Genomic DNA, 23,788 nt, shown 5'->3' with positions numbered 1-23,788 from the left:
AAGTCTACCGCGCGCAAATTAATAGACGCGGCAGGTCGCGGTAATAATCGTTGATTATCATGTCGCGCTTCTATTCGCCATAAATCTCACCCACTCACCTAACCCGCGGCCGCATGCTAGAGCCGTTGTTCATCTCCTCGTATACACCTGTATCTCGATTTAGGTCACATAGGTGTCGATGATAATCGTCAAAGAACTCGCAGAAAAATTTGTTGTCACTTTATTAAAACAAATTATAATAGTGATATAAAGCATGCGTGCATCATTTGTTTCGCAGATGATGATTAATATACGTACTAATGTATGTGCGCACACACTACGTGACATAAAATCATTAAAGTACTTCTGTGGATGTGAAAAAACTCATGTGGAATTTCTTCTCAGTAAATGCAACAATTCTTGATGTGTAAAGAGACCTTAAATTGTCATTAAAAAAAAACAAAAAAAAGTAAAAACAGAGGCGCGTTTGAAAGCGCGGTTCGCAATTCCCGAATGTAATTAGTGCGGTAAAATTAATTACCGCGCTCCGGACTCTCGTTCGCGTTATAGTTCGAGCGCGGAATACATCGAATATACATACACACACACACACACACACACGGTATACGTGCTGTGTCGAATATAATATGTCGCGGTGCGAAATGGCGCGGCGAGGGAGCAGCGGAGTGCGTATTCTCCCTGACAGTTTCATGTCAACAAATGTCGCGGCCGCGAAGTCGCGCCCAGCCAGCCAGCTAGCCGCGATGAGATTCTCTCTCGCCGGCGTGTGTATTCGCGATCCTCGCGCGCGCGGGCCAATCGCGACCGCGGTCGACATCATCGCCGGCCAATCGGCGCTCGTCCCGATGACGACGGTGGCTAAATATAGCCGCTATATATCTAGGCCGGTCGCGACCGCCAATTATCTACAGTCGCGCGCCGGCAGCCGACGGAAAAGGTATCGGGTGCGCGTAGCGAAGGAAAAGCGAAACAAGTGTGTGCGAGAGAGGAAATAAAAAAGAGGGAAAAAAGAACAGAGAGAGAGTGTGCGACGCCGGGGACACGAGCGAGAGAGACGGAGTCGCGAAGGAAGGTAGGCGTGAGAATCTCGCTCGCTCGCGAGATGCTTTCTCGGATGCGCTTGTCCTTTAAATTTGTGACGAGTCTCTCGCGCCCGAGACACCGTCGTGAAGGTAAAAAGCGCGAGGAAATAAATGTTCGATTACACGCGCGATTTGCATTGTAATCTCCAATTTCGAACACACACGCGCGCACACACGCGAGCGCGCGCGCGCGCACAGTGTAAACTTTACTCGAGAATTTGTACAGACGTAGCGCACTCGATCGCTATCAATTAAACAAAGATTCCTCCGCGTCAAATTCGGAGCACGTGTTCTTGTTCGTGCAATAAACACGGTTTTGTTTAACTATTCTTGGCCCGCGCCGCCTTTGTTGCTGATGTTGGCAAGCTGTGACGGCGAATTGTTTCGTGATTTTTGGCTGGATGTAGATTTCACCGATGGAAAACGGGAAAATATTCATCATTTTGCGGCGTGACATTGCGCGCGCAACAATCCGGATGCGTGCGCGCGCGCGCGTGTGTGTGTGTACGCGCGCTCGTAGATTCGTTTATTTTTCCATCGCAATTTTCCTCTGCACGGGTTTCGTTGTTGATAAAACAGTATAGGTGAGCGCAAGGTTTGTTACAAGGATTTTGACATAAATTTTTTTTTCACAAAATCTAATCCAAACTCTTGCTCCGATTATAAAAGAGATTGCAATATTTTGTTAACACGCCGTTGAGAGTCCGAAGGGGATTGTGTTCTTCGAATCATGCGCGAGATATCGAGATCGCAAAATCGCCGATTCGATACATCGGAAAGGTTATGTCGTACGCGTACATATGTGTGTATATACAATATATTGTGTGGCTTGACGTAATTAGGCCGATAAGGTTTGTCGGACTGATATAATAACCTTTGTGCGTGCAATTTCTAGCTTTCGCGTGCGCGATTTCGTTTCGCTCTTCGGAGTGCGGATTCGTCGCGCACGTCGAGAGACTTCGCAAGTCGACGACGCACAATGACAGCGGCACGAAGTTGCCGTCGGATCAATTGCGATTGCTATTGATTCATGCGAATTTTTATCGCAATTGTTCAAGGTCGCGACGTGATGACGATGTAGAACTTTTAGCGCCCGAGAACTTCATTTCAGCGTTAAATGTTGCGCCGCGCGATTTTGCGGAAGAAACACGCGTTTTGTACACATGCTCTTGTGTATCGGCTGAAGAGAACAATTCAACACAGACGAGAAGTTTAGGAACTTGTTTGTTTCATTCGCGACGAAAAGGTATTTTTCCAGAAAACGTGTTTTCTTCTCTCGAGCGTGATTCTTCCTATTATTTCGCTGTTATCTCGCTGTGTTGCGCACACGCGCATTGTTAACATTGTTTCAACTATTGTCTTTTTTTTTTTTTTTTTTTTTTTTTTTTTTCAATGTGACATTTGTCTCTCACTGTCTCTTCGGAAGAATTGTCGTGCGGGTTCTTTCCTCGAAACCGGTGCCTCGCAAAAACGAAAAAGTAGGACGAGACATTTGTGTATTGTGAGCCTCTCTCATGAATATGAATGCGCAATCGTCCGTCTGTCTCTGTGTGTGCATGTGTGTGCGTCTTTCTTTCTCTCTCTTTCTCTCTCTCTCTCTCTCTTTGAAGTTGGCTATCTATTATCTCGTTTAACGAGATATACACGCGAGCGTAGTAAATAGACACAAGAGTAGACAAATGCGATTTGTGCATCTACCAGTCCGGGAATAAATTATTCTGGAATTTAGAGCTCTCTCGGGAAAACAATTCGTTTCTCGGAGTGTCACGAGATTTGCATTTGCTCTTTTTCTCTCTCTCTCTCTCTGTCTATCTATCTATCTATCTATCTATCTATCTCTCGGTGCGTACATACTTTCAATGTTGGTTGCGTGACAAAGTCCTTGATATAACGCGCGCACGTGTACTCCTATTCTCGCGTTTCGACAACGAAAACAGCGATAAGTGTGAAAAAAAAAAAAGTCCAAGTGTCAATCAGATGTATATCTGATTGAGTCAATTAACGTACTGGTGCGTATCTTCAACGAGCAAGTGAATCAGGTACGGCGCGCATGGGACGGCGCTATAAAAGTTTTATTGGATAGAGACACATGTTAGAAGAGAGATGAGGTGGAAGTACCACCTCTCGTCCTTGCGTCCACGTCGGTGAGACCGTCGTGGATAAGAAATCAAGCGAGTGTGTGCGAGTTGCGCTAAAAATAACGCATCAATTTTTAAATATAATCTCGCGTAAAATATAATATATATACATACATGTCTATATATTGTTAAAATTCGTTGCGCGCGCGCGCGCGCGCGATTTTAACATCTTACATCACTACAAAAAACGCCACGATATTTTACATTTGTATGTAGCGATACGAGAGAAGTTTTGCAAACATTTGCGCGTATATATTTTAGCGGCGATAAAGCGACGCTCACACACATGTTTTCATTAACAAAAGCCGATTTTACTTTATATGTTTTTTTTGTCACTTTGGCGTGAAATAACAGATGTGTCCGAACGGCCGATTATATCTGTTTATTCCGGTGGGGAATTTTTTTTTGAGAGGAACGAAGTTCGCAAAACGCAATTTTCGAGACAAAAGATATAATATATATATTGCTTACGCGCGTTTTCGTAATTGTTACAAATGAGATAGATATCGATTTAATGGCACATACGAATAATTCAGGGCGATAAAATCGCGATCGTAACAATACACGCACGCACGCACGCACGCACGCACGCACGGACTCGCGAGCGCGCGCGCATACACAGATATTGTATATATTTGCTTAACGCGCACATCATGCAACGCAGGCGTCTCTCTACTTGTACGCATGCGAAGTAAATTCCTTCCTCCTCCCCATCGCCTTTCTCGAAGGAGGTAGAGGAGAGGTGCTGCCATTTCTTTCTCCCGTTACATTAGCATTTTAAATTTAATCGCGAGAGACATTGACGCCCTTGAGTGGGTAATGGTTTCTTTCTTCCTCTCTCTCTCTCTCTTTCCTTTTTCTTTCCTCATCTCCCCGTTTTCTATCTGTTGTTCTACTTGCGAATCCAGTTATATCATCTCTCCTGACTTTTTGTTGCAGACCGAGCTCGTCGTCGACAAGAGCGCCGTGTATCCTTTATCCTTTCGGTCTCCTCTTTTGTGATATGCCACGACAGCGCGCGCACACACACACACACACACACATGTCCAGCACCAACACCATCGGAATGTTTCAAAAGTCGCACCCGTATATGCCGGTTTCTTATACGAAGAGAAAGATGCGGGCTCGAGGAGGACGAAAGTGCCTTGATCTCCATTAATCGTTCGTCCGCGTTAATGTTTCCTCTCCTAGTTTCCTTGAAATACTGGCTGCAGCCGGTTTGCCCCACAATTAACGAAGTCCGCAATTGTAACTAATTATACTCGGTACTTTTTTTAATCGTATAGAGATTCTCTCCGTGAAACAGTGTCTCGATCGAACGACTCCGGAAGATTTCTGTTTTATATAATATCTGGCAAGCGATAAAAATGAGAAACGCCGACAACACGCATGTTTTTTTTTACGTTGGCGGATTTTTATTTATTGTCGCAACACACACACACACACATACGCACGCAACAAAAAAGCGTCACCCACACCCGTGTGGTTTCGCCCACGCGCGGTTTTACGAATCGCTTCATTTTCGCCTTTTACGCGTATAAAGGAGCTTGACATCGCGCCGCGAAATTACAACTCTCTGTCTTTAAAACAATTTCCTCTCAGCGTGCACGTAGTTTTTATTTTAAATCGCGCGATCTCGATACGCACAGCAGAAGATGCTCTTTTGATCATTTCTATTTTCTCGTCTCTTCTCTCTATTAAAATCATACTGTTTTTTTAATTTTTTTATTTTTTTATTTTTTACTCTGACTTCATACGATTACGCACGGGAAAAGCTCTTTCGATGGATGTGAAGATAAGATGGTACATCCGTGAGTCTCAAGGATGTACCAAAACGGAAGGATTGTTGTCCAATTCCTAAGGATATTCATAACAAACAAATATTTCTATTCTATAAAAAAAAAAATACTTTTCTTCACGAAAAGCAACTTTGAATGCATTTTACAAAATTGTAGAAAAAGAATAGTGCAAATCGATCGGCTGAAACAGGCTTTACGAGTCTCCACCGCTCGCGATTAGGCGTAAGGTCACAAGAAGGAGCGCGCGTGTACATTTGGGAGTGGATAGAGCCAGGACGACGTATACTTACGTTCGTCTGTGTGAACGCGAACAGGAAGCATAAATTTCATCGCGGAAGTTCAACACAAGCGAGAGGACACAACAGAACAGACGTTACGTGCTCTAAGTTTTCTACAATATTTTGCCTCCTCTAGTTTCATACATAAAAAATAAAAATAAAATAAAATAAAATAAAGGATCTCTACTCTCTCTCTCTCTCTCTCTCTCTTATATATATATATATATATATATATATATATATATATAAATATAATCTTATGCTCGAGCTCTCCTTCTCCACACGTACGCATACAGACACATTTGCATGCGTTTTCTTTACACGAAGGAGGCGAAAACAACATCGTAAATTAACACTCGTAAAGCCGCTCGGTTTTTACGCCAGTTTTTACGCGGAGTTCAATTCGATACTTATTCAATAAATTGAAATTTTTCGTCTCTCCCATGTATAGAAAAATAATCTTCTACATATATATATATATATTATATATATATATATATGTATTTTATTTTTAGATCTGTTTGCTTTTCGATCTCCGTGTATGAATGAGCATTTTTTTATACTCAAGAAAGTTTGTTTACGCCTAAGATTTTGAAATCTCTTGAAGAAAAGAAAAACAAGACGAAGTGAAACGCACGTGTAGATCGGATTACTTAACTTTATTTATTCGATTATACGCGTTAAGCGTATCGCGATATATGTAAAGTCTCAAGATCGCACTCGTGGTAATCACACATAGGAATTAGGCCACCCGTGTTTCGTTCATCGTCGACGAAGAAGCGTGATAAAAACTTTTAGTGTGCACATGGACGTTAGAGTTACGCAAGCTTTCTCTTCTCTCTTTCTCTCTCTTTCTCTCTCTCTCTCTCTCTCTCTCTCTCAATCTTTCTTCTTTTGTTCTTTAACGCACGATTTTTCTTAGGAGAGGTGTCCTCCTCTCGTTCGAGATCTATCTTCGAGAGTAGATTAATTACCTCCGCGTATAAAAGAGGGAAGAGAGGACGTCGGGATCGAGAGACCGAACTAGAATTCCGAGAATCAGATAGTGACTTCGTGGAAGTAAGATACGAGAGAGAAATACAGAATATCTTTTTTCATAAATATACGACATGGATGAAAGAGCGAGGCAGTCGTTGATATACGAACGAATGTCAAATTTTGCAACGTTGATTGTTGCAATCATTTGATCCTTCCAACTTTATTGAAATTGTTGAAAGTTTTTTAAACATCTTAATATTTTACACATCATATTCCAATTTAACAAAATATTTCGTACGTTCGTAAATAAAAAAAACGATTGTTTCGCGGGAAAATATCTTCTCGCTTCAAAGAAATTGAAATATCTCGAAACATTTGAAAATGTCATGTGTCAAAATCTCACACGTGCGCGCGCTTTGAACACACATACACACACACTCGCATAAAAGTCGGCTATTTATAACTTTAACGGCATGCTAAGTTAGCGACGGATTCGATTGGACACCTGTTCTCATTCAAACAAATAGCGGTTTGGATTATTATTTCAAACTGCAATGCCGTCGTTATAAAGCAGACACCGCGTTTTTGCAGATTCCCTTCTTTCGTTCGTATGTATATATGTATGTATGTATGTATGTATGTATGTATGTATGTATGTATGTATGTATGTATGTATGTATGTATGTATGTANTATGTATGTATGTATGTATGTATGTATGTATGTATGTATGTATGTATGTATGTATGTATGTATGTATGTATGTATGTACATACATACATATGTACGTACGTATGTACGTACCTCGTATCGCTTGTCAGCTAGAAATTTATTAGTGCGCCGAATCGCGCGTATTTCACACGCTTCTCTGTGTGTGTGTGTGTGTGTGTCTCGACATATAGGTTACTGGGTATATAATGAAGGCTCTTTGTCACTCGCAGACATGTGGGCCCCGAGGGATCTCGGATCTGAAAAAGTCATTTGTTGTCTTGGAGTTTTTTTTATTCTTCGTGCTCGCGCGAGCGGAAAGGAAACAGACGGAGAGAAAACAGAGAAATCGTGGAAGAGACCGAGAAGAGAAAAAAAAAGAAGTGTTGCGAGGGTGTCCGATTGTTCCGAAAAAAGAGACGATACTCTTCGGAAACACCCGCATATAGGCTCTTCGCTCGCGCGCGCGCATCTTTCGTATATATAAAATCGAAATGTTTACGAGTCGATTTCTTTCAGAGGGAACCTACCATAAATGTACACACTTCTGTCTTAACAGGAGTATTTTTGAGATCTTCTGTGATTCTCGAAATCCACTTGAAATTGTTTAGATTCTTACACTTATCTCTCCGTACGTTTGTTAAATCCGCACATTGTGAGCGTAAGCGAGGAGAAATAATCTTTAAAAGGATGAAAATTTAAAAAGGTTTTTAAATTCGGCGCAAGTCAGATCTTGTCTAAAGTCCGCACGCTCTGCGAGGAACGATACAGAGCAAAGCGATGCAAATCTCGTCTTAAAACTTCGCGATTTCTGTTCTCTTAAATATTGACACAACTTTGTGGGAGATATTTGATCTTGGTTGTTCGTACAACACTCCAATGTTAAAAAAAAGTTCATTTTATATTGCGCGCAAGTATCGACGCGCTAAAGTTTATTTATTCAAACTGATTAGACGCGTAATTAGTGCACGGGGCGCGGGACAAGCGAAACGCGTGTCCGCAAAGGAAGAAAAAAGCTAACAGAATTGACTGACGCGAAGACAGGTCACATCGCGATAACGTTTTCGGAGAAAAAAAAAATATATATATATATGTATGTATATACGGCGCGTATCTTAATGCTATCTTTTATGATTTATATTCACGAAGATAAAACAAGTGTCGGCGCGATTGAGAGGAATGTAACGAATTGAGGTCGAAGAGAAGAGGAAGATGAGTGAAGCGCGAGATTTAAGAGCGCCGAGAACGTAAAAGATGATGAAGAGAGAGAGAGACTGAGAAAGAGAGAAAGAGAGAGAGAGAGGTACACGCATGTAATTTAATCGCGTTACGTAACATCAAATAAACACGACAAAATACGCATTTTTTATACATACAAAAAATTTGCAAGAGAGATTAGATAAGTACTTGAAACAAATGTCTTATTTTGTTCCTTAAAATATATGGCGAGTTAAATTTATCTTTACACACAATTTCTCGGGATTCCTCGATGCGCGTTATGTAATTCTCTTCGTTGTAATCCGTTTTTTGTAAAAATACAAAAATTAAAATTATACATCTGGTGTGTGTGTGTATTTTGTTGAACATTTGTGAAACGACACAGAGCTCGCTCGTGTGGGGGAGGGGGGGGGGAGAGAGCTAGCAAGTGAGCGAGCTAAAAGGTGTGTCAATTCTCTTGTCAAGAGTAATTTTGACGTTCACCGCGGACGAAAGACCGAACGAAAGAAACGATTCATCACCTTTGCGCGATCGTGTTATATAATTACAATTCAATCGAGTTCTTTCTTGCTTCCAGGTTAGATAAATGTTGAGAAGCCAGCTATGTACAATCTGAATGTGAACGTGAATCCCAGCCCGCCTGGGACGGGTCTCCTCGGTGTCACAGCGGGAACGACCGAGGTCACGCCGAGGACACCAGAAATCGTAAACTCGCTGATCGCCATGACCAATCCCTTCGAGGGCTACGGCAGCAGCAACGAGAGGAGCATGCGGGATCGTACGGATTCGACCAGCAGCGGCGAGCCGAGCCCGCCCAGCGTTCAACACACCTGTAGTCAACTCATCAAGGAAGGTGAGTGGCGCAAACTCTATCGTGCACTAACATATTTTTATATAAATGTTTTTAAATAAATGTCGAATAAAAATGTCCATCGAATTCACATCGTCGAACGAGGATTTTTTTTTTTTTAAATCGCGACAATTTATTTAAAATTGAGATTAATTATTGGAAAACTCTCGGACAGGGTTGAAACTGACGCTGCAGACGAAGAGGCGGGCAACCGGAAGCGGCGACGACAGCAAAAAGAAGACAAAGAGAGAAGACGGCAGCGGTGCCGACGACGAGGAGGAGGACGAAATGAGTAACAACAACAACAAGAGTGGCGTAAGTATAAAACTTTTCGATATTTCGCTTTTCAATTTTCCGTCGTGCGCGATTATAGATCGCAATCTATGCAATAAAAATTGCGTAGTTTAAAAGATTTATGCGGCGTGTGGCTGTAACACGTACTTGCGCATAGCTCATTCTATTGCGTATCTATAAAGAGCGAATGATGTAAACTCCCATTTCAATCACTGTTTTAAAAACTTCTGAATAAAAAAAAAAAGGACATAAAGACACACATTCTGAACGTTAATATTTCTGAATGTGTTGTTCAAGAATATTAGAACTGTTGTGACCTTAAGATACGTTGAGATATTAAGGTCAAGATAAAATCGGAACTGTCTTTTAATGTAATAAATAATTGTGCTAATAATAGCTTGGAAAATTTGAAAAAAAAAAAAAATCATCTAACTCTGTCGCACGAGACGCAATTTCAACATTTCGAAAGAAACTCAACATCTTGCGGAACGTCAGAGATTTACAAAAATTTAAAATTAAAAAAAATTGAAACAAGTAAAATCTCGTGGTGACACAAAAAAAGACGGAGACGTCTCCAAGAAATTTTCTCTTTTTCTCGAAAGGAAGTAAAAAGAGGCCGACGTCAAGATAGAAAAAAAGTGCACGATCCTTGTGATTTGCAGCTGACGCCGGAGGATGAGGAGCGGCGTCGGCGGCGGCGCGAGCGCAACAAGATAGCGGCGACTAAATGCCGGTTGAAGAAGCGCGAAAAGACGGTGATACTCGTGCAGGAATCCGAGATCCTTGAGAATCAAAATCACGACTTGAAGTCCCAAATCCAAGAGCTGGAGACTCAGAGGCGCAAGCTAGTCGACATGTTGAGCCTTCACAGTCCGACTTGCATGAAGCAGGGCGCGGACGCGACCGCCTACCAACAGTTCGCCGAACCTCTTCCGCTTCCCGGTTATCAGGAGAACTTCGTGCAGCAGCAACCTCCGCCGGCTCTGAACCAGCCGCAGAATTGCGTCACCGAATATCCGGTGAAGGTCGAGGAGTACGAGACCGATTTCTATCGACAAAGCAGTCCTTTTGTGTCGACAACATCGGACGCCGGTTGCACAGTTTAGCGGAACTGTGAAAAATCGGTTTTCTCTCGTCGTTTCTTTTGAGAAAACGGGGAGGGGGGATCGTCGAGAAGCCCGGAACGTGAGCGTAATTATTCTAGAAGAAGAGGAGGAGCGTTCGGTGAAAATTTACAGAATAATTATCGATCAATGTCAGAGAAAGTTCCACTAGCAATTAGAACTGCTGTTTCATTTACACGACAAAAAATTTTCGACAAAACTAGCTGATTAATTTGTTATCACATTTGTTATCGGTCAAAAAAAAAAAAAAAAATCCGTTTTACACTTCAGCTTTGCGGTAAAGATGAAGTATAAAACTTTAGTTTTTGTTTTTCTGTTTTATAGTTCTGTAAGTTAAAAATTAGAAAACTAAAGATTTTTGTAATAAAAATTAATCGATGTTAGTGAGAAGAGACGACTCCGAGTAAATAATCTAAATTAATTTTAAGAATCTTTTTAATTTGTATTTAGTTCAGCTTTTCGATATCGTTCACACACTGCCCGTATGCCTGCAGGACAAATCCTTATCGAAAATTTCACGTCACAACTTTTGTGCGTACTTTGCAAAACGAAATCAAAAAGAAATTCTAACATCTAAATATTAGATTGTTATGTTTTAATTACGCGTGTGTAGAGTTGTTACAATTTGAGTAATGTATTTTGTTCTACGAAGCGATTGATGTCACGTGACAAAGGCAGGATTACATGCATTCCACTTACGAAGATATCAAAGAATAAAAAGCGTGCTAATTTTGATGATTTATTTTTTTATTACATTTTAGTTTTTTATTATTTTATTATATTTTATTAGTTTTTAAATTGTTTTTTTGTTTGTTTGTTTTTTTTTTTTCAAACGAACGATCCGTGCTTCTCTCCGCGTTTTCCCTCCCGGTCCGTAACTCTGTAGCGTGTAAGTATCGATTATAGTATTGTAAACGCGAAAAATGATTTTTACCTTTTTGTCTTCCCTCCTTTTGTCGTTCATCCATCCGACCTTTCTTCTCGCCGTTTATTCCCGTTTTACTCTTTCCTCTTCTTGTTTTTCTTTAACGAGCTCACGGTATACTCGAAAAAGAAACGTTCGAACGTACAGAACGCTTGAAAAAAACATTCCTTCGTAACAAACCGTACTACGACATTCTTTAAGGCCTTATTAATTAATGTATGATTGATATAATGTAAGTCGCAAAAACAAAGCAAAGAGTACACACGAAATACCCGGTGTAGTAAGTTCGTCATTGATATTGATGATGAAATCAATAATACATTTGTATTCAGAGGATACTTATAATGAGATAACGAGCGATATTTAATGTTATTGTACGTATACATATTTTATATACAAAAAAAACGCATATTTAATACGCAAAAAATAGATATATATATTATATACGCGCGTAGGTGTGGTCCCCCACCTTCTCAAAAATTTCACACACAGCACTACTTTACGAAATTTTCATATTTATGTAATAACTTATATAAGAACTTTTTCTCTTACAATGCACAATATATATTGTAGACGAACTGTTTTTGAAATATTCTTATCGCAAATTATTTATTGCTTAAACGATTGCTTGTTTCAAATTCGGAAGTATTTCTCTCAGTGATGACACGGCATATTCTTGGGGGAGTGCACTATGTGTCTATGTTACGCGTGCAAGAGTGATTACGCATTGTATAAATAAGTATAAATAAGTATACACGCCATTAACAAATAACGACCAGTTTAATTATACGACGAGTATTAAGTATGAAAAATTTTTGTTAGAGAATCGAGAATATCACGTGCCTAACGAACATATACCTCAATTTGTTATCTCCTCCTCCGTCATTGCGTATATGCAGATTTAATATTTTATTACGATCGAGACTTGAAACCGAGCTCATAAATGTTATAGCATAAATTGATAAAACCAATAGAAATTATATATATTATAACGTAGAATACATAGAGCGTATAATGAAAAAAAAAAAAAAAAAGAAACATTTTCGCTACAAAAATCTAACATCGAAGACTTTCCCGGCGCTTTGCGGGCGAAGCAAAGCGGGACGAAGTCTTTCGCGTTTTTTTTTTCTTACGTGCCTCATTATTAATCTCTTGATTACTAGTCACTTTTTACATCTGGATTGAAATATTATGAATCAAATTTGAACCACGATTCAAAAAAACTACTACTTCGTTGTACCTCGGTAACTTTACAAAGTAACCCTCGTGCAATTGTGTGAAAAAGAAATGTGTAGTTTGTATTTTTTATTACTCGAATGCTGTGGCTTCTATACATGTACTATACCTAAGAACGCCTCTTTTCTTTGTTTACATCTATCATCATGTATAAATTTCTCTTTTAGAAAGTAAGAGTTTGGAACAAAGTTAAATTGCGAATTAAATAAAATACTTGCATATTAGATAAGAATTGGGATTATTGTAAGACACATAAGTATAATTGTTCAACGGCTGATTACGCTTTTCTACGCCACGCGACTGCTTTTTTTTTTGCAAAAATGATATACGTTGTTAACATGTTGCGAATAAAGAGAGATAGAGTAAAATCGAGAAAATTGCCAGCAAACTATATATATTTTTGTACAATCTAGAGAAAACTTCTAGTTATTTTTGAAAAGATTTCTTCACGCAACGCTAAAGAATAATCCGAACTCTCAAATGAGCTTCTAATATGTTTGAATTTTATCAGGAAATTTTTCTCGAAACAAACTTTGTTATGAAAAGAATGATATGTAATAAAATATCACACAAATCACCATAACAATCCGGTTTTTATTATTAGTTTATTTATAAACTTTCTTTAATAAACAATGAGCAATAATTAAAGTAGCGAAAGTCACTCGGGACTGACCCGACACACACACCTTATTACCTATATATGTTGTAACAATATTTTTTTTTTTTTCAAATTTTATATTAAACTTATCTCCATATTGTCAAATAACTTCTTAAGGAAGATATAATTTTTAAGAATTGGACAATTGTAGAGACATTTTATTATAAAATTCACATTAATATGTATATTATGCATACATGTCTCTTTCACTCATCATTCACAAATAATAGATGCACTCTTTTGTATCATAAATAAAAGACAGAAACATACAACGAAGACAGAAGACATTTTATGAAATCCTTATAATTAATATCCTCAGGACTACATCTCACAGAGTATATTTTTATGAGCCGCTAAAATATTAAGACATTTATATTAGCTCCTTACAATGATAAAAGACTTCTTCAATAATGTTTCATAGATTTTGCATGTACTTACACAATGATGTTATTGATTGGAATATGGATTAGCTTAACGAAAAATCCTATAAATCCCATTATGCAGAATCCAATTGCAGTCGCAATAGCAATCTTCTGAAACTCTGCAATGAATAAAAATAGCTTTTCACATTCTTAATCAAAACTACTTTAATTATATCTCAAAAATAGCACAAATTAATTACCTTTGCGATCTGGTTTGGTGCATCTTTTGACAAGCCGAATGCTGTCTTTGGCAAACTGGCGGCCAGGTTCTGTGAGTTTCTTGATCTGATCCATGACTGTAGAAAATCTAAAAGAAAAACATAATAAACTTAATTACTATCACATTCAAATGTTCGCACAAACATTTCGAAATATAAGGTCTGTTTTTTTTCCCTGAACTGGCTGCACTAGTTCAGAGTCTATCTTTTTCTTTCCAATATGTGTAACAAAATACAAACTCTGAACTAGTGCAGCCAGTTCAGGGAAAAAAAACAGACCTATAATTTCAAATCGTGTGTACATTCTTAAACATTAATAAGATGCACTTAGCCTAACATAGAATATTAGTTTTATTTAACAGGTTAGGTTTCGATATCGCATGGAGTATTGTGTCTTAAACTGATAGTCGAAAAGTTTGTTTTACATATTATCCATATCGCTGACGTCTTAAATTTTAATCCACTCTTTACTCAGTAATTAAAAGAAAAAAACATGTGTTTGGTGATGACATATATAGAAGCTTTTTCACTCGTGTTGCACAGACATTCACGAAGAAACACTTTAGACTTGAATACACAGAGCAATCATTGATTTACGCAGAAAGAGTATTTTTGTAAGAATAATACATATAATATAAATAATATAATAAAATCAAACTCTCACGTTTGCGCGTGGAACTCGAGTACGTCGCACGAAGTATATCAGATGATAGAATGATCGCTACACGTAGTTGTATAGCTTCGGTATAGCTTGAAGCGCTACGTGGACGATGTGCTGTAAGAAACGTCACACACGTCACTTCCTTTCAACTCGTGTTGTTGGGAGTTGGGTTGGACGAAGGAACAGAAACGAAGGGAGGGTAATTTGGCGCATGCGTAAATTACGTTGAGAAAGATCAGCTGACCACATTATCCCAGTCGCGTACGTACTTCAATGCGTAAGGGGTGATGTCAAACCCCTTTCGAGAAAAAAAGAAAACAAATAAGAAAATTAGGTCACTCCATCGTGTAAACATGATACAGTTAGGAGAGATCCCCAATCGAGGCCCAAAGTGATGTCCAAAATAAATTATATGCAATATTATGTATATTGTGCAGTAGTCTGTCTTATATCCTCTCCTTTAGCTTTATTAAAAAAATACATAAATTTTTTATACATCTTTATATGATATAAAAAAATTATTTAGTGTTAAACAAGACCGTGCAAACTTGTCTTTATATTTACTCCATAGCCAGAGTTGGTTGTAACATGTCTCTTGTATAAAAAAAAATCATCAGGTAAATAATTTGTATGTTTTGTTATTGCAATTAATGAACTCGTAACTCTTTTGAGATCAGGATATCTTTTCAGGAAACGTTTTTCCTTTTTTTTCTTAGTGCTTTTCCAATAGGGAAGCGGCTGATTCGGGCTTTATATCTTCGCCTAGGGTAAGTTTGTTAAATTAGCGCCAATAATCGACGTTCACGGTTCTACTCGGTGTTTGTTTGAAAAAAAAATATATATATATATTTTTAGTAATTATGAAGATTTATTTTTGGGCAGTTTAAGTTGTACGCAGGTAGTCCGTGTTTCCGTCTCTTGATTTTTACGCGTTCGCTTCTGGAGATAAGAAAAGATCGAGAGTTTCAGTTTTTAAATTCTTATTTTATCAGCGTCCACATATGTGGCTTGTTAATTTACACAAGCCGCACTCGCCAGTCTATTGTTTTTCTTACTGAAGATTGACTAGTTAGTTTACTTGAATGCTAGTCATCCTATGATTTTTTTCTCCTTTCTTTTTTTTTATTACAAAGCAATTTATCAAGACTCTTTGTTGCTTCTAAAAACTTGTTTTCCGCGTTGCGATGAGAAGGAGACCGTATAGTTCCTGAGACTGTTATTAAGTGTAATGAGACGAAGTTACGTAGTTTGATGTTAGATAAGTGCGAATTGCTTATAAATTCGGACGCGCGAATCGTTTGCGGCGTCGTTAAATGCTGGAAGGTGTAGAAGCAACATGATCCGCACAAATGTCGCGTTTTCATTCCTATACTTCCTGTGCTGCTTAGCATCCTCCATCGCTTTCGTATTCGAGGATTGCGGTAAATATACTTATTTGTAACTTTTTACAAAAAAATTTACAAGAATGTAAGACGTTTGTGTTGTAGAAATGTTTTAATTGAAACCAAAATTTTCTAATATAAGTGATGATTAAAAAAAAATTACAAGTTTTAAGTATGCAACTTAAATCAAACATGATTAAAAACTTCTTCTCTAGCATTTCACATATCGAAAATAATTAACATAGACATTCGGATCGTTTTAGGTACACGAACGTAGCGTGATAAAAAATAACGAACATTAGACAATAGATATTCAAACACGGTCTACAGTATAATCTAAATCGGAAAAAAATTATTAAAAGACTTTTTCACATATTTCACACATCGAAGATAATCAGCATAGACATTCGGATCGCAACATTCGGATTTAAATACATAGTAGCGATAAAAATAAATAAAGAACATTAAACAATATAAACATTTAAGCACTACAGGAATTAGTGACACAACCCGCACAACACGAGTGACTGATTATCGACTTATAGTCGATCTTTTTCAATCAACTTACAGTCAACTTTTAGTTAACTTCGTGTTGTTTGGGAATACATTCGTCAACGTTTAAAACTTAAAAAAAAATTTCAATAAAATTCGCGATGTGTGTTTTCGACACAATTCTACATTTCAAATAGCTATAAATGTAAATCTGTCCGATTTCAACAAATGTCTCTGATAAATTGTATTGGCAATAAGATAGACATAGCTAGCTAATATCATACAACTTGATAACACCGTACTGTCAAATTAGTGGTAAGTATCAAGCAAGTTCTGCCGTTTTATGATCATTTAAGTGAAACTTAATTACACGTATTTTGAATGTTTGTTTGTCATTAGATTACGGCTAATCAAATGATTGCAGCTTACTTCATGCAACTTCGTGTTGTAATGAGATGTAATTATAGCGAATTAGCAACACGAGAAGAACGCCTTCTCGTGTGACTCGTTCATGCGGGATCCATTAATATATATGTATATGTAACAGTTTCTTGCGTTGAACAAATATAATTCTCTGACACTTGAACGTTTTACAACAGTAAAATGATTTATATTTATTAAAATTGATTTGTTTTAGGCTCGGAAGTAGGCAAGTTCAACGAAATATCAATTTCGAGCTGTGATACGTCGGAAGAAAAATGTTCGATAATCCGCGGCAGTGAGACACGCGTGTCTCTCAAATTTACACCGAGTAAGTCAAATAATTCTTTTAATTATACATATTCATTTTTCAACACTTGTTGTTTCTTTTTTTTTTCCAGGTCTAGACATTTCAAATGTCAAAGCACGCGCATACGGTGTATTGCTCGACGTGCCTGTGGAATTTCCGATGGACAAACCGGATGTGTGCAAAGATCCCGATTCTGGAGTCAACTGTCCTTTGACGAAGGACCAGGAGAACGAATATAAGTCTTCATTCACGGTGGACAAAAAAATTCCCGCGGTAATTGCACCTGAAAGTTTAAATATTTATGTTTTTAATCTAACGATTTCGTTCTATGTATTCGTATATGTTCATACAATTATTTAATTTTCAGTTGAGCCTCGATGTCATGTGGGAATTCGTGAACGAGAATGATAAAACAATAATATGCGTAAAATTCCCGGTAAAAATTAAATAAAAAGCATTTTTTATGGCAAAGAGATGACATCATATACTTTTATGACAACTCGCGATCAATTGAATTGATCGCTCGGCTGAATTCAGATGGACACGTTTTACCAGAGTTTCTAAGCAACAATTAGTCTCGCATTTTTTAACACGCATGTCAATGTATCTCATCAAGTAAAATTATCAAATAAATAAATAATAATAAATATACGATGTGATTCTGTGTATGTTTTTCTGATATGGTTTACGTAGCATATTTTACCGACACACTTAAAATATAAAATCCTCGCTTTGTACAGTACGCGCAAAATACAAAGCAACGTGTTCTATTTTCGTATTTAATAAACAATAAAGTCTATTTACACGCACATAAGCTGCCGAGCGCGTGATGAATAGTCTCAATCCGCGAAAGAGGAAGAAAGTGTTTCCCCTCTACTTTGCAAGTTATTCTCCTTCAGCCGCTGACTGTCAATCGGCAGCAGCTGATGATCGGAATAAAACAAAGAGACTGTGTTCCAAAATTTACTACAAGTGTATGATATACGTAACATACAAGTGTATGATATACGTAACATAAATTACAGATTTTTAATCAACATTCATTCACAGTAAATCTTAGAATATAATAAAAAAAAAAGATGCAAATTTTTCTCTTCTCGTGAAACCGACCGTTGCTTGGCAACGTACGTCATTGGGTTTCCTGTGCGCGTGCGCGAGCATATTAATGCGGATCGCAAAACTGAGTGACGAGTCAATAGTAAGTCAATAACCACGCGGAAGCCCACCAAGAGAGAACACACACAAGTTCAACCATGACTCGAGTAACGAACATTACTTTTGCTTTTCTGTACGTTTTGTGCTTTACCGCACAAAGTTTTGCCATATATTTTGAGGATTGCGGTAAGTGTTTGTATTATTAATACATAATATAACAAGATTTTCTTGTAACTTGAACATACAATACATAAAAATTGAATAAAAAATGTACAACTTGCATATTTCAAAAAATAAATTGTATAATAACATATATATATATACACACACACACATAATTTTACTTGTTGTCGACGATAATATTGATAACAATTTTCAAAAGTTATTTATTGCGCGCACTTAAAACCTTACATTTTTTAAATTAACAAAGAAAGAAAGATTCTCCGATATGCAGTCGAGAATTATTTAAACAAGAAAGATTACAAAGATTATGAAGAATCAAAAAATGCTGGTTATCACTGCTTAAAATTTATGTTCAAAGCATCTTTTGACCGTTTGTTTTGATTCTCTTTGTACATACATTACTATAAGATATATACTACTAGGTTACACTATATCAATATTATATGTAGACTCAAAACAAAACAATCCTTAATACTTACCAAAGATGAATATTATTTCTGAAATTATTTTTATCGTGTTTTGTCTTGTAAAATTATATAAAACTTCTATAAATAGCATTTTAAATTAAAATGAATGAATAGTAAAGGCTCGTGAAATTGTCAAACTAAGAATGAAACAAGGCCGATACGAGCCATTCCAAGGATGTTGTGCAGGAATAAACGTGCATGTATATATATATACACATGTATGAAATTCTGATTTTAAGAATTGAAAATTTCAATTAAAAAAAAACTCACATGTAAAAATAATTTACATGAGAATTTCATACATGTGTATATATATATACATGCACGTTTATTCCTGCACAACATCCTTGGAATGGCTCGTATCGGCCTTGTTTCATTCTTAGTTTGAGCATTTTAAATTATTTTATCTTTCTTTTTCATCTTCTTTTTTTTATTGTTTTAACCTTTGTCTAACGAGACTCACTACTTGAATCCTTTAGATCCTACATCCGCGCCGTTCAAAGGGTAAGATGTGCTGAATATGTACATAATAATATTTATCTGAAAAGTAGAATTTGTTTAAATTATAAATTCATTTTCGCATCAGATAGTCCTTTCTTATCGCAACGGTTCAAGCATATTGTCATTTCGTAATGTTTAAGCGCTGTCTATGTCATAATTAAAAATAAAAACGTGTAAAGCACATTTTTTTATAACGATTATTTAAAAAATATCTCAATGTGACTCACACAGTTGTCTGGTTTACGCGATGGAGTTATCGTCTGAGATAAATGTGTGACAAATGATGAACAAAAAACAACGAATGCCTTTTATTGTCAATCACTTGTGACGCATTATACTTCCTTAAACGATATTTTGCAATTGTGCGAAATTATTATTTATTTTTTTTTTGGAGTTCGAGGAAAGACTTGACTATAAATTTCTCGCGCTTCTGACGTCAGTACTCAATATATCGCACACACATTGAAGAACAAGATATTTAACTTGGTTTGTTAGAACACTTTAATTAAACTCGAACGACATGTGCGTCTGGTAAAATTCCAAGAACTCATACATCCGTAATTGGGGACCGTCTCGTTTGATAAAACGTTCATAACTTTTAAAAGTTGCGGAACTCATGAAAAGTGTTGCATCCGAGATACTTCAAGCGAACGATCGAGCATTAAGTAGCAAATGATCAAATTTGTTTATCGTGTTAATTTATTTTTCAATTTTATGTCGTTTCAGGTTCGTCACTAGGTAAATTCACGGAAGTATCGGTGTCAAAGTGTCGAGATTCAGATCCGAAATGTTTTTTGATACGTGGTACCAACGCGTCTATATCCATCAAGTTTGTACCAAGTAAGCATAAGAGAAAATATTATTAATTTGTTTGTTTTTTTTTTTGAAAGCGTTTTATTAATATATTTAGGAAAATTTTAAACACGACATATTTTGCAGACCAAGACATTTCGAACGTCAAAGTACGTGTAACTGGCATAGTATTCGACGTTCCGGTACCTTTTCCATTGGATCCTAAAAAAACTGATGCGTGCAAGGATCCTGACAGCAATATCGACTGTCCCTTGCGCAAAAACCAAGAATATCGTTACACTACTACTATGTTTGTGCACAAAAACTTTCCATCGGTAATTTAAAATTTATTTCTTGTATATTTTAAATCGCGCGCACATGACATTTCAAATTCGCTTTTTTATATTTTTTAAAATTTTGTATTTTAACTTAGAGAAAGAATTACATTTTTTATATTATTTTCTTCGGGAATTCGATGTATCTTCTCATTCCGAAAAATTAATGTAATTTTTCTTTCGATTTTATTTTTATATAAAACTCGATTCGGGCATATTTTTTCACAGTTAATTTAACGATTTAAAAACTGATATGAGATTTTCTTTTAATCACGAAGGTGGCCGTGGACATTAAATGGGAGTTTCTGAACGAGAACAATAAGAACATCGTATGCATAAAGTTTCCAGCTAGAATTAAACTGTCAGAAAGATTTGTAAGACACTATTTTGGAAAATGTTATAACAATAAGCATAACGTGGATGCAAGGAAGATATTTTCTCCAATTTCTGTTCAGAGGACTTAGATGAAAAATGTTATATTCAAAAAGACGCGTGTATACCAAAGACTTTAAATAAAATTGTTTATTAATATTTTCACTCATGTTTTTTTAATCTTTACGTTGTTTGATCCATTGTCTAATTGTCTTCCTCTACCTGATGAATCGTTCGTTTGTTATGTTGATTTTCCGAACGATATTGACTGTCTTTCTGCATCTTGTAAGCTTTATAAATAGGAACATATTCCATTAATTGCATCACAAAGCCTTTGTTAGGACTTATGCAAAATCTTTGCTGTTTCACTAACAAGAATGCGCATCTAAAATAACAATTTCGCGTAAAGTTTATACTTGTCACATTTTTAAAAAATTTGCAATTCCAAATTAATTTATTAAAATTTCATACATGTATTTAGCAATTCTTTAATTGATGAAAATTAAGACTTACTTGTATGAAAGATCATATGTTTCCATGATATACGCTAAGATTAATGCAGCAGATCTTGAAATACCGGTATTTCCGTGAACCAGAATCCGGCCACCTAATTGCAAACCTTCGTCGATAAACGTTTTTACCGTCCTAAAGTGCTGGATGATATTTTCTGTTATTGTGTCGGCAATATCTAAAACCAGATACCTAAAAACAATTTGAGAAAACAATGCAAAATGTAATATCTAACACATTGCGTTATTATTTTAATTTGGTTTTTATAGACCTGTCTGATTTTTAAATACATAAATAAATTTATCATTTACTTAAATCTATCAGGGAAGTTGGGTCTTATAATGTTTGCCTCAGTGATGTGTCTGACGCAGATTATATGTGTTATTTTATGATCTAGCAAATATTGCAGATTGGAGCAACTGGCTGCACTGTATGGTCCAAGAAACACATCAGGTATTACTTCCTGTGATGTGTATATAATAAATACTCTTTTATATATTATATGATTATATTAATAACATATAAGAATAATGAAAAGAAAAAATCACATACAAATAAGAGAAATGAAATTTTCTTGAACTCAAACTTCTCTCGAAATTATACAACAACAATTTCTTTATATACAATTTAAAATGTTTTTCTTGACAAAATTACCTGCATGTATCTTCGGCGTGTGTAAGTCCATTTCTCAGATGCACGAGAATCTTCAGAACTACTACATTCCTGACTATAGTTAAGGTTATCTAACTCCGAATTGTCAATGTCCTGCAATTGTAAATTATATTACAAAGGAGAAATAATTTTTTTATTAAGATTTTCTAAGACTCATGACTCTAGTTATTTATATATTTGTGTATATTGTATTTTAAGTTTATTTTGAGTAAAAACTGCTCTATTATAGTCAGTTATTAGTCAGAAAAAATTTACCATTATTATATCACTCCATATAAATTAATTTCACAAGTTTTTAATATTTTTTACTCGAGATTTAACCTTCTTCTTTGCTTTAAATATATTTTGAATTACATTATAAAATATTGTTGTAGTAAATGTCACTGTTCACATGGTATTCTATCACAGATAAACTATTAACTTTTCTATTGCGCCGTTTCTGTATTATTTTAAATTCTTAGGGCGTGTTTCAATTTTTGTTAAGCTTTTTTGATCAACTACTGATCGGTCAACAATTAAAATCTGATTCAACAATGAATACACTACTTTATCTAAAAGTAAAATGTTTATAAAAAATATTTGTAAGCTGTGTTTACATTATTTTATCTAGATGAAATAAATGCTCACACTATTCAATTTGTTTTTAATTGTTAATCAACTTGTAATTGAACAACAATCAAAGCGTGTAAACACGCCTTCATGACAAATGTCAAGAAGCTTCCACATTACACCGGTAGTTGATAAATATTTCTATATGTGTTTTTGGAAAGAACCAATCAATAGCAGACCAGTCTTATCTTATATGATCTGTATCTTATTTGCTCATCTTTTCGGTACAACTAAAATTTTGTCACGTGCAAAGACTCTTTGACTATATAATCATGGACACGAACCGCTAGTTGATATTTTCATTCTGTAATGTAAAGTAACAGCGCTTCCGTTGCCTAAGTGGCAAAAGAGTGAAAGTAATCTTTAGATTTTCCTATATTAAAAAAGACATTTGGACCGAGGAGTGTGCGTTTGGCCGCGCGACTTTGGCGGGGTCACTGACCTCGGCCGCGCGGCCTTGGCGGGGTCATTGACCTCGGCCGCGCGGCCTTGGCGCGATCACTGACCTCGGCCGTGCGGCCTTGGCGGGGCATTGACCTCGGCCGCGCGGCCTTGGTGGGGGAGGGGGTCATTGACCGCGTGCGCGCGGCCTTGGTGGGGAGGGTCACTGACCTCGGTCGCGCGACTGCGGTGGAGTCACTGACCTTCGGTCACGTGATTACGGTATATATATATATACACATATATGCGTATGTGTGTGTATTATATATAGATATAGAATATTACATATAATATATATAATATTCTCTTTTTTACCCTTTTTCCTGTCACGTGTTGTTTTTCCACTTCTCTCTCTCACTATTTTTTGAGTTTGATTTTCATGCGTTATTTCTGATATTTCTCATATGTTTATTATATGGTTTATAAGACGTATACACTATCTGTCATCGCGGTGACAGGTTGTGTTCACTGACAACACGTTAAATAAAAATAACAATAGCGTGCGCATAGCGCGCGCCTGTGTTGTGCTAGTTGTTTGAAAAAGTACTAATCTTATTAC

General features: G+C 36.6%; 5 protein-coding genes across 13 annotated transcripts; 3 read left to right on the top strand and 2 right to left on the bottom strand.

The window, feature by feature from the left end:
• Positions 1 to 919: 919 nt before the first annotated feature.
• LOC109855043 (activating transcription factor 3) lies at positions 920 to 13,618 on the top strand. 8 transcript variants are annotated; one of them, XM_020428836.1, is made up of 5 exons: positions 924 to 1,072; positions 8,132 to 8,285; positions 8,778 to 9,053; positions 9,226 to 9,365; positions 9,947 to 13,618. In XM_020428836.1, exons 3-5 carry the CDS (start codon positions 8,804 to 8,806, stop codon positions 10,448 to 10,450), a joined length of 894 nt encoding a protein of 297 aa, XP_020284425.1. In that variant the 5' UTR covers positions 924 to 1,072; positions 8,132 to 8,285; positions 8,778 to 8,803; the 3' UTR covers positions 10,451 to 13,618. The 8 variants fall into 8 exon arrangements, with proteins under 8 accessions (XP_020284428.1, XP_020284425.1, XP_020284424.1 ...); XM_020428839.1 differs by lacking the exon at positions 8,132 to 8,285 and having other exon boundaries at positions 920 to 937; XM_020428835.1 differs by lacking the exon at positions 8,132 to 8,285.
• Positions 13,204 to 14,745, bottom strand: LOC109855045 (protein transport protein Sec61 subunit gamma). Its single transcript, XM_020428844.1, has 4 exons — positions 14,592 to 14,745; positions 13,910 to 14,016; positions 13,726 to 13,828; positions 13,204 to 13,640 (listed from the first exon to the last, which is right to left on the bottom strand). The coding sequence occupies exons 2-4, from the start codon at positions 14,001 to 14,003 to the stop codon at positions 13,631 to 13,633; spliced, it is 207 nt and encodes a 68-aa protein (XP_020284433.1). The 5' UTR covers positions 14,004 to 14,016; positions 14,592 to 14,745; the 3' UTR covers positions 13,204 to 13,630.
• A 1,136-nt stretch (positions 14,746 to 15,881) lies between these two features.
• Positions 15,882 to 17,843, top strand: LOC109855044 (protein NPC2 homolog). The gene is made up of 4 exons (XM_020428843.1): positions 15,882 to 16,009; positions 17,100 to 17,213; positions 17,284 to 17,465; positions 17,560 to 17,843. Exons 1-4 carry the CDS (start codon positions 15,925 to 15,927, stop codon positions 17,641 to 17,643), a joined length of 465 nt encoding a protein of 154 aa, XP_020284432.1. The 5' UTR covers positions 15,882 to 15,924; the 3' UTR covers positions 17,644 to 17,843.
• A 510-nt stretch (positions 17,844 to 18,353) lies between these two features.
• On the top strand, positions 18,354 to 21,162 carry LOC109855086 (protein NPC2 homolog). The gene is made up of 4 exons (XM_020428926.1): positions 18,354 to 18,533; positions 20,225 to 20,338; positions 20,438 to 20,625; positions 20,904 to 21,162. Exons 1-4 carry the CDS (start codon positions 18,446 to 18,448, stop codon positions 21,087 to 21,089), a joined length of 576 nt encoding a protein of 191 aa, XP_020284515.1. The 5' UTR covers positions 18,354 to 18,445; the 3' UTR covers positions 21,090 to 21,162.
• LOC109855085 (serine/threonine/tyrosine-interacting protein-like) lies at positions 21,108 to 23,034 on the bottom strand. Of its 2 annotated transcripts, XM_020428924.1 has the most exons (6): positions 22,807 to 23,034; positions 22,435 to 22,730; positions 22,162 to 22,272; positions 21,819 to 21,970; positions 21,511 to 21,699; positions 21,108 to 21,382 (listed from the first exon to the last, which is right to left on the bottom strand). In XM_020428924.1, the coding sequence occupies exons 2-6, from the start codon at positions 22,435 to 22,437 to the stop codon at positions 21,202 to 21,204; spliced, it is 636 nt and encodes a 211-aa protein (XP_020284513.1). In that variant the 5' UTR covers positions 22,438 to 22,730; positions 22,807 to 23,034; the 3' UTR covers positions 21,108 to 21,201. The 2 variants fall into 2 exon arrangements, with proteins under 2 accessions (XP_020284513.1, XP_020284514.1); XM_020428925.1 differs by lacking the exon at positions 22,435 to 22,730.
• Positions 23,035 to 23,788: the final 754 nt, after the last annotated feature.

This window comes from Pseudomyrmex gracilis, unplaced genomic scaffold (genome assembly GCF_002006095.1).
Source record: "Pseudomyrmex gracilis isolate BER0280 unplaced genomic scaffold, ASM200609v1 scaffold_80, whole genome shotgun sequence".
NCBI lineage: Eukaryota > Metazoa > Arthropoda > Insecta > Hymenoptera > Formicidae > Pseudomyrmex > Pseudomyrmex gracilis.
The sequence above is the reverse complement of the archived record's forward strand: the minus strand, read 5'-3'. Positions and strand labels throughout refer to the sequence as shown.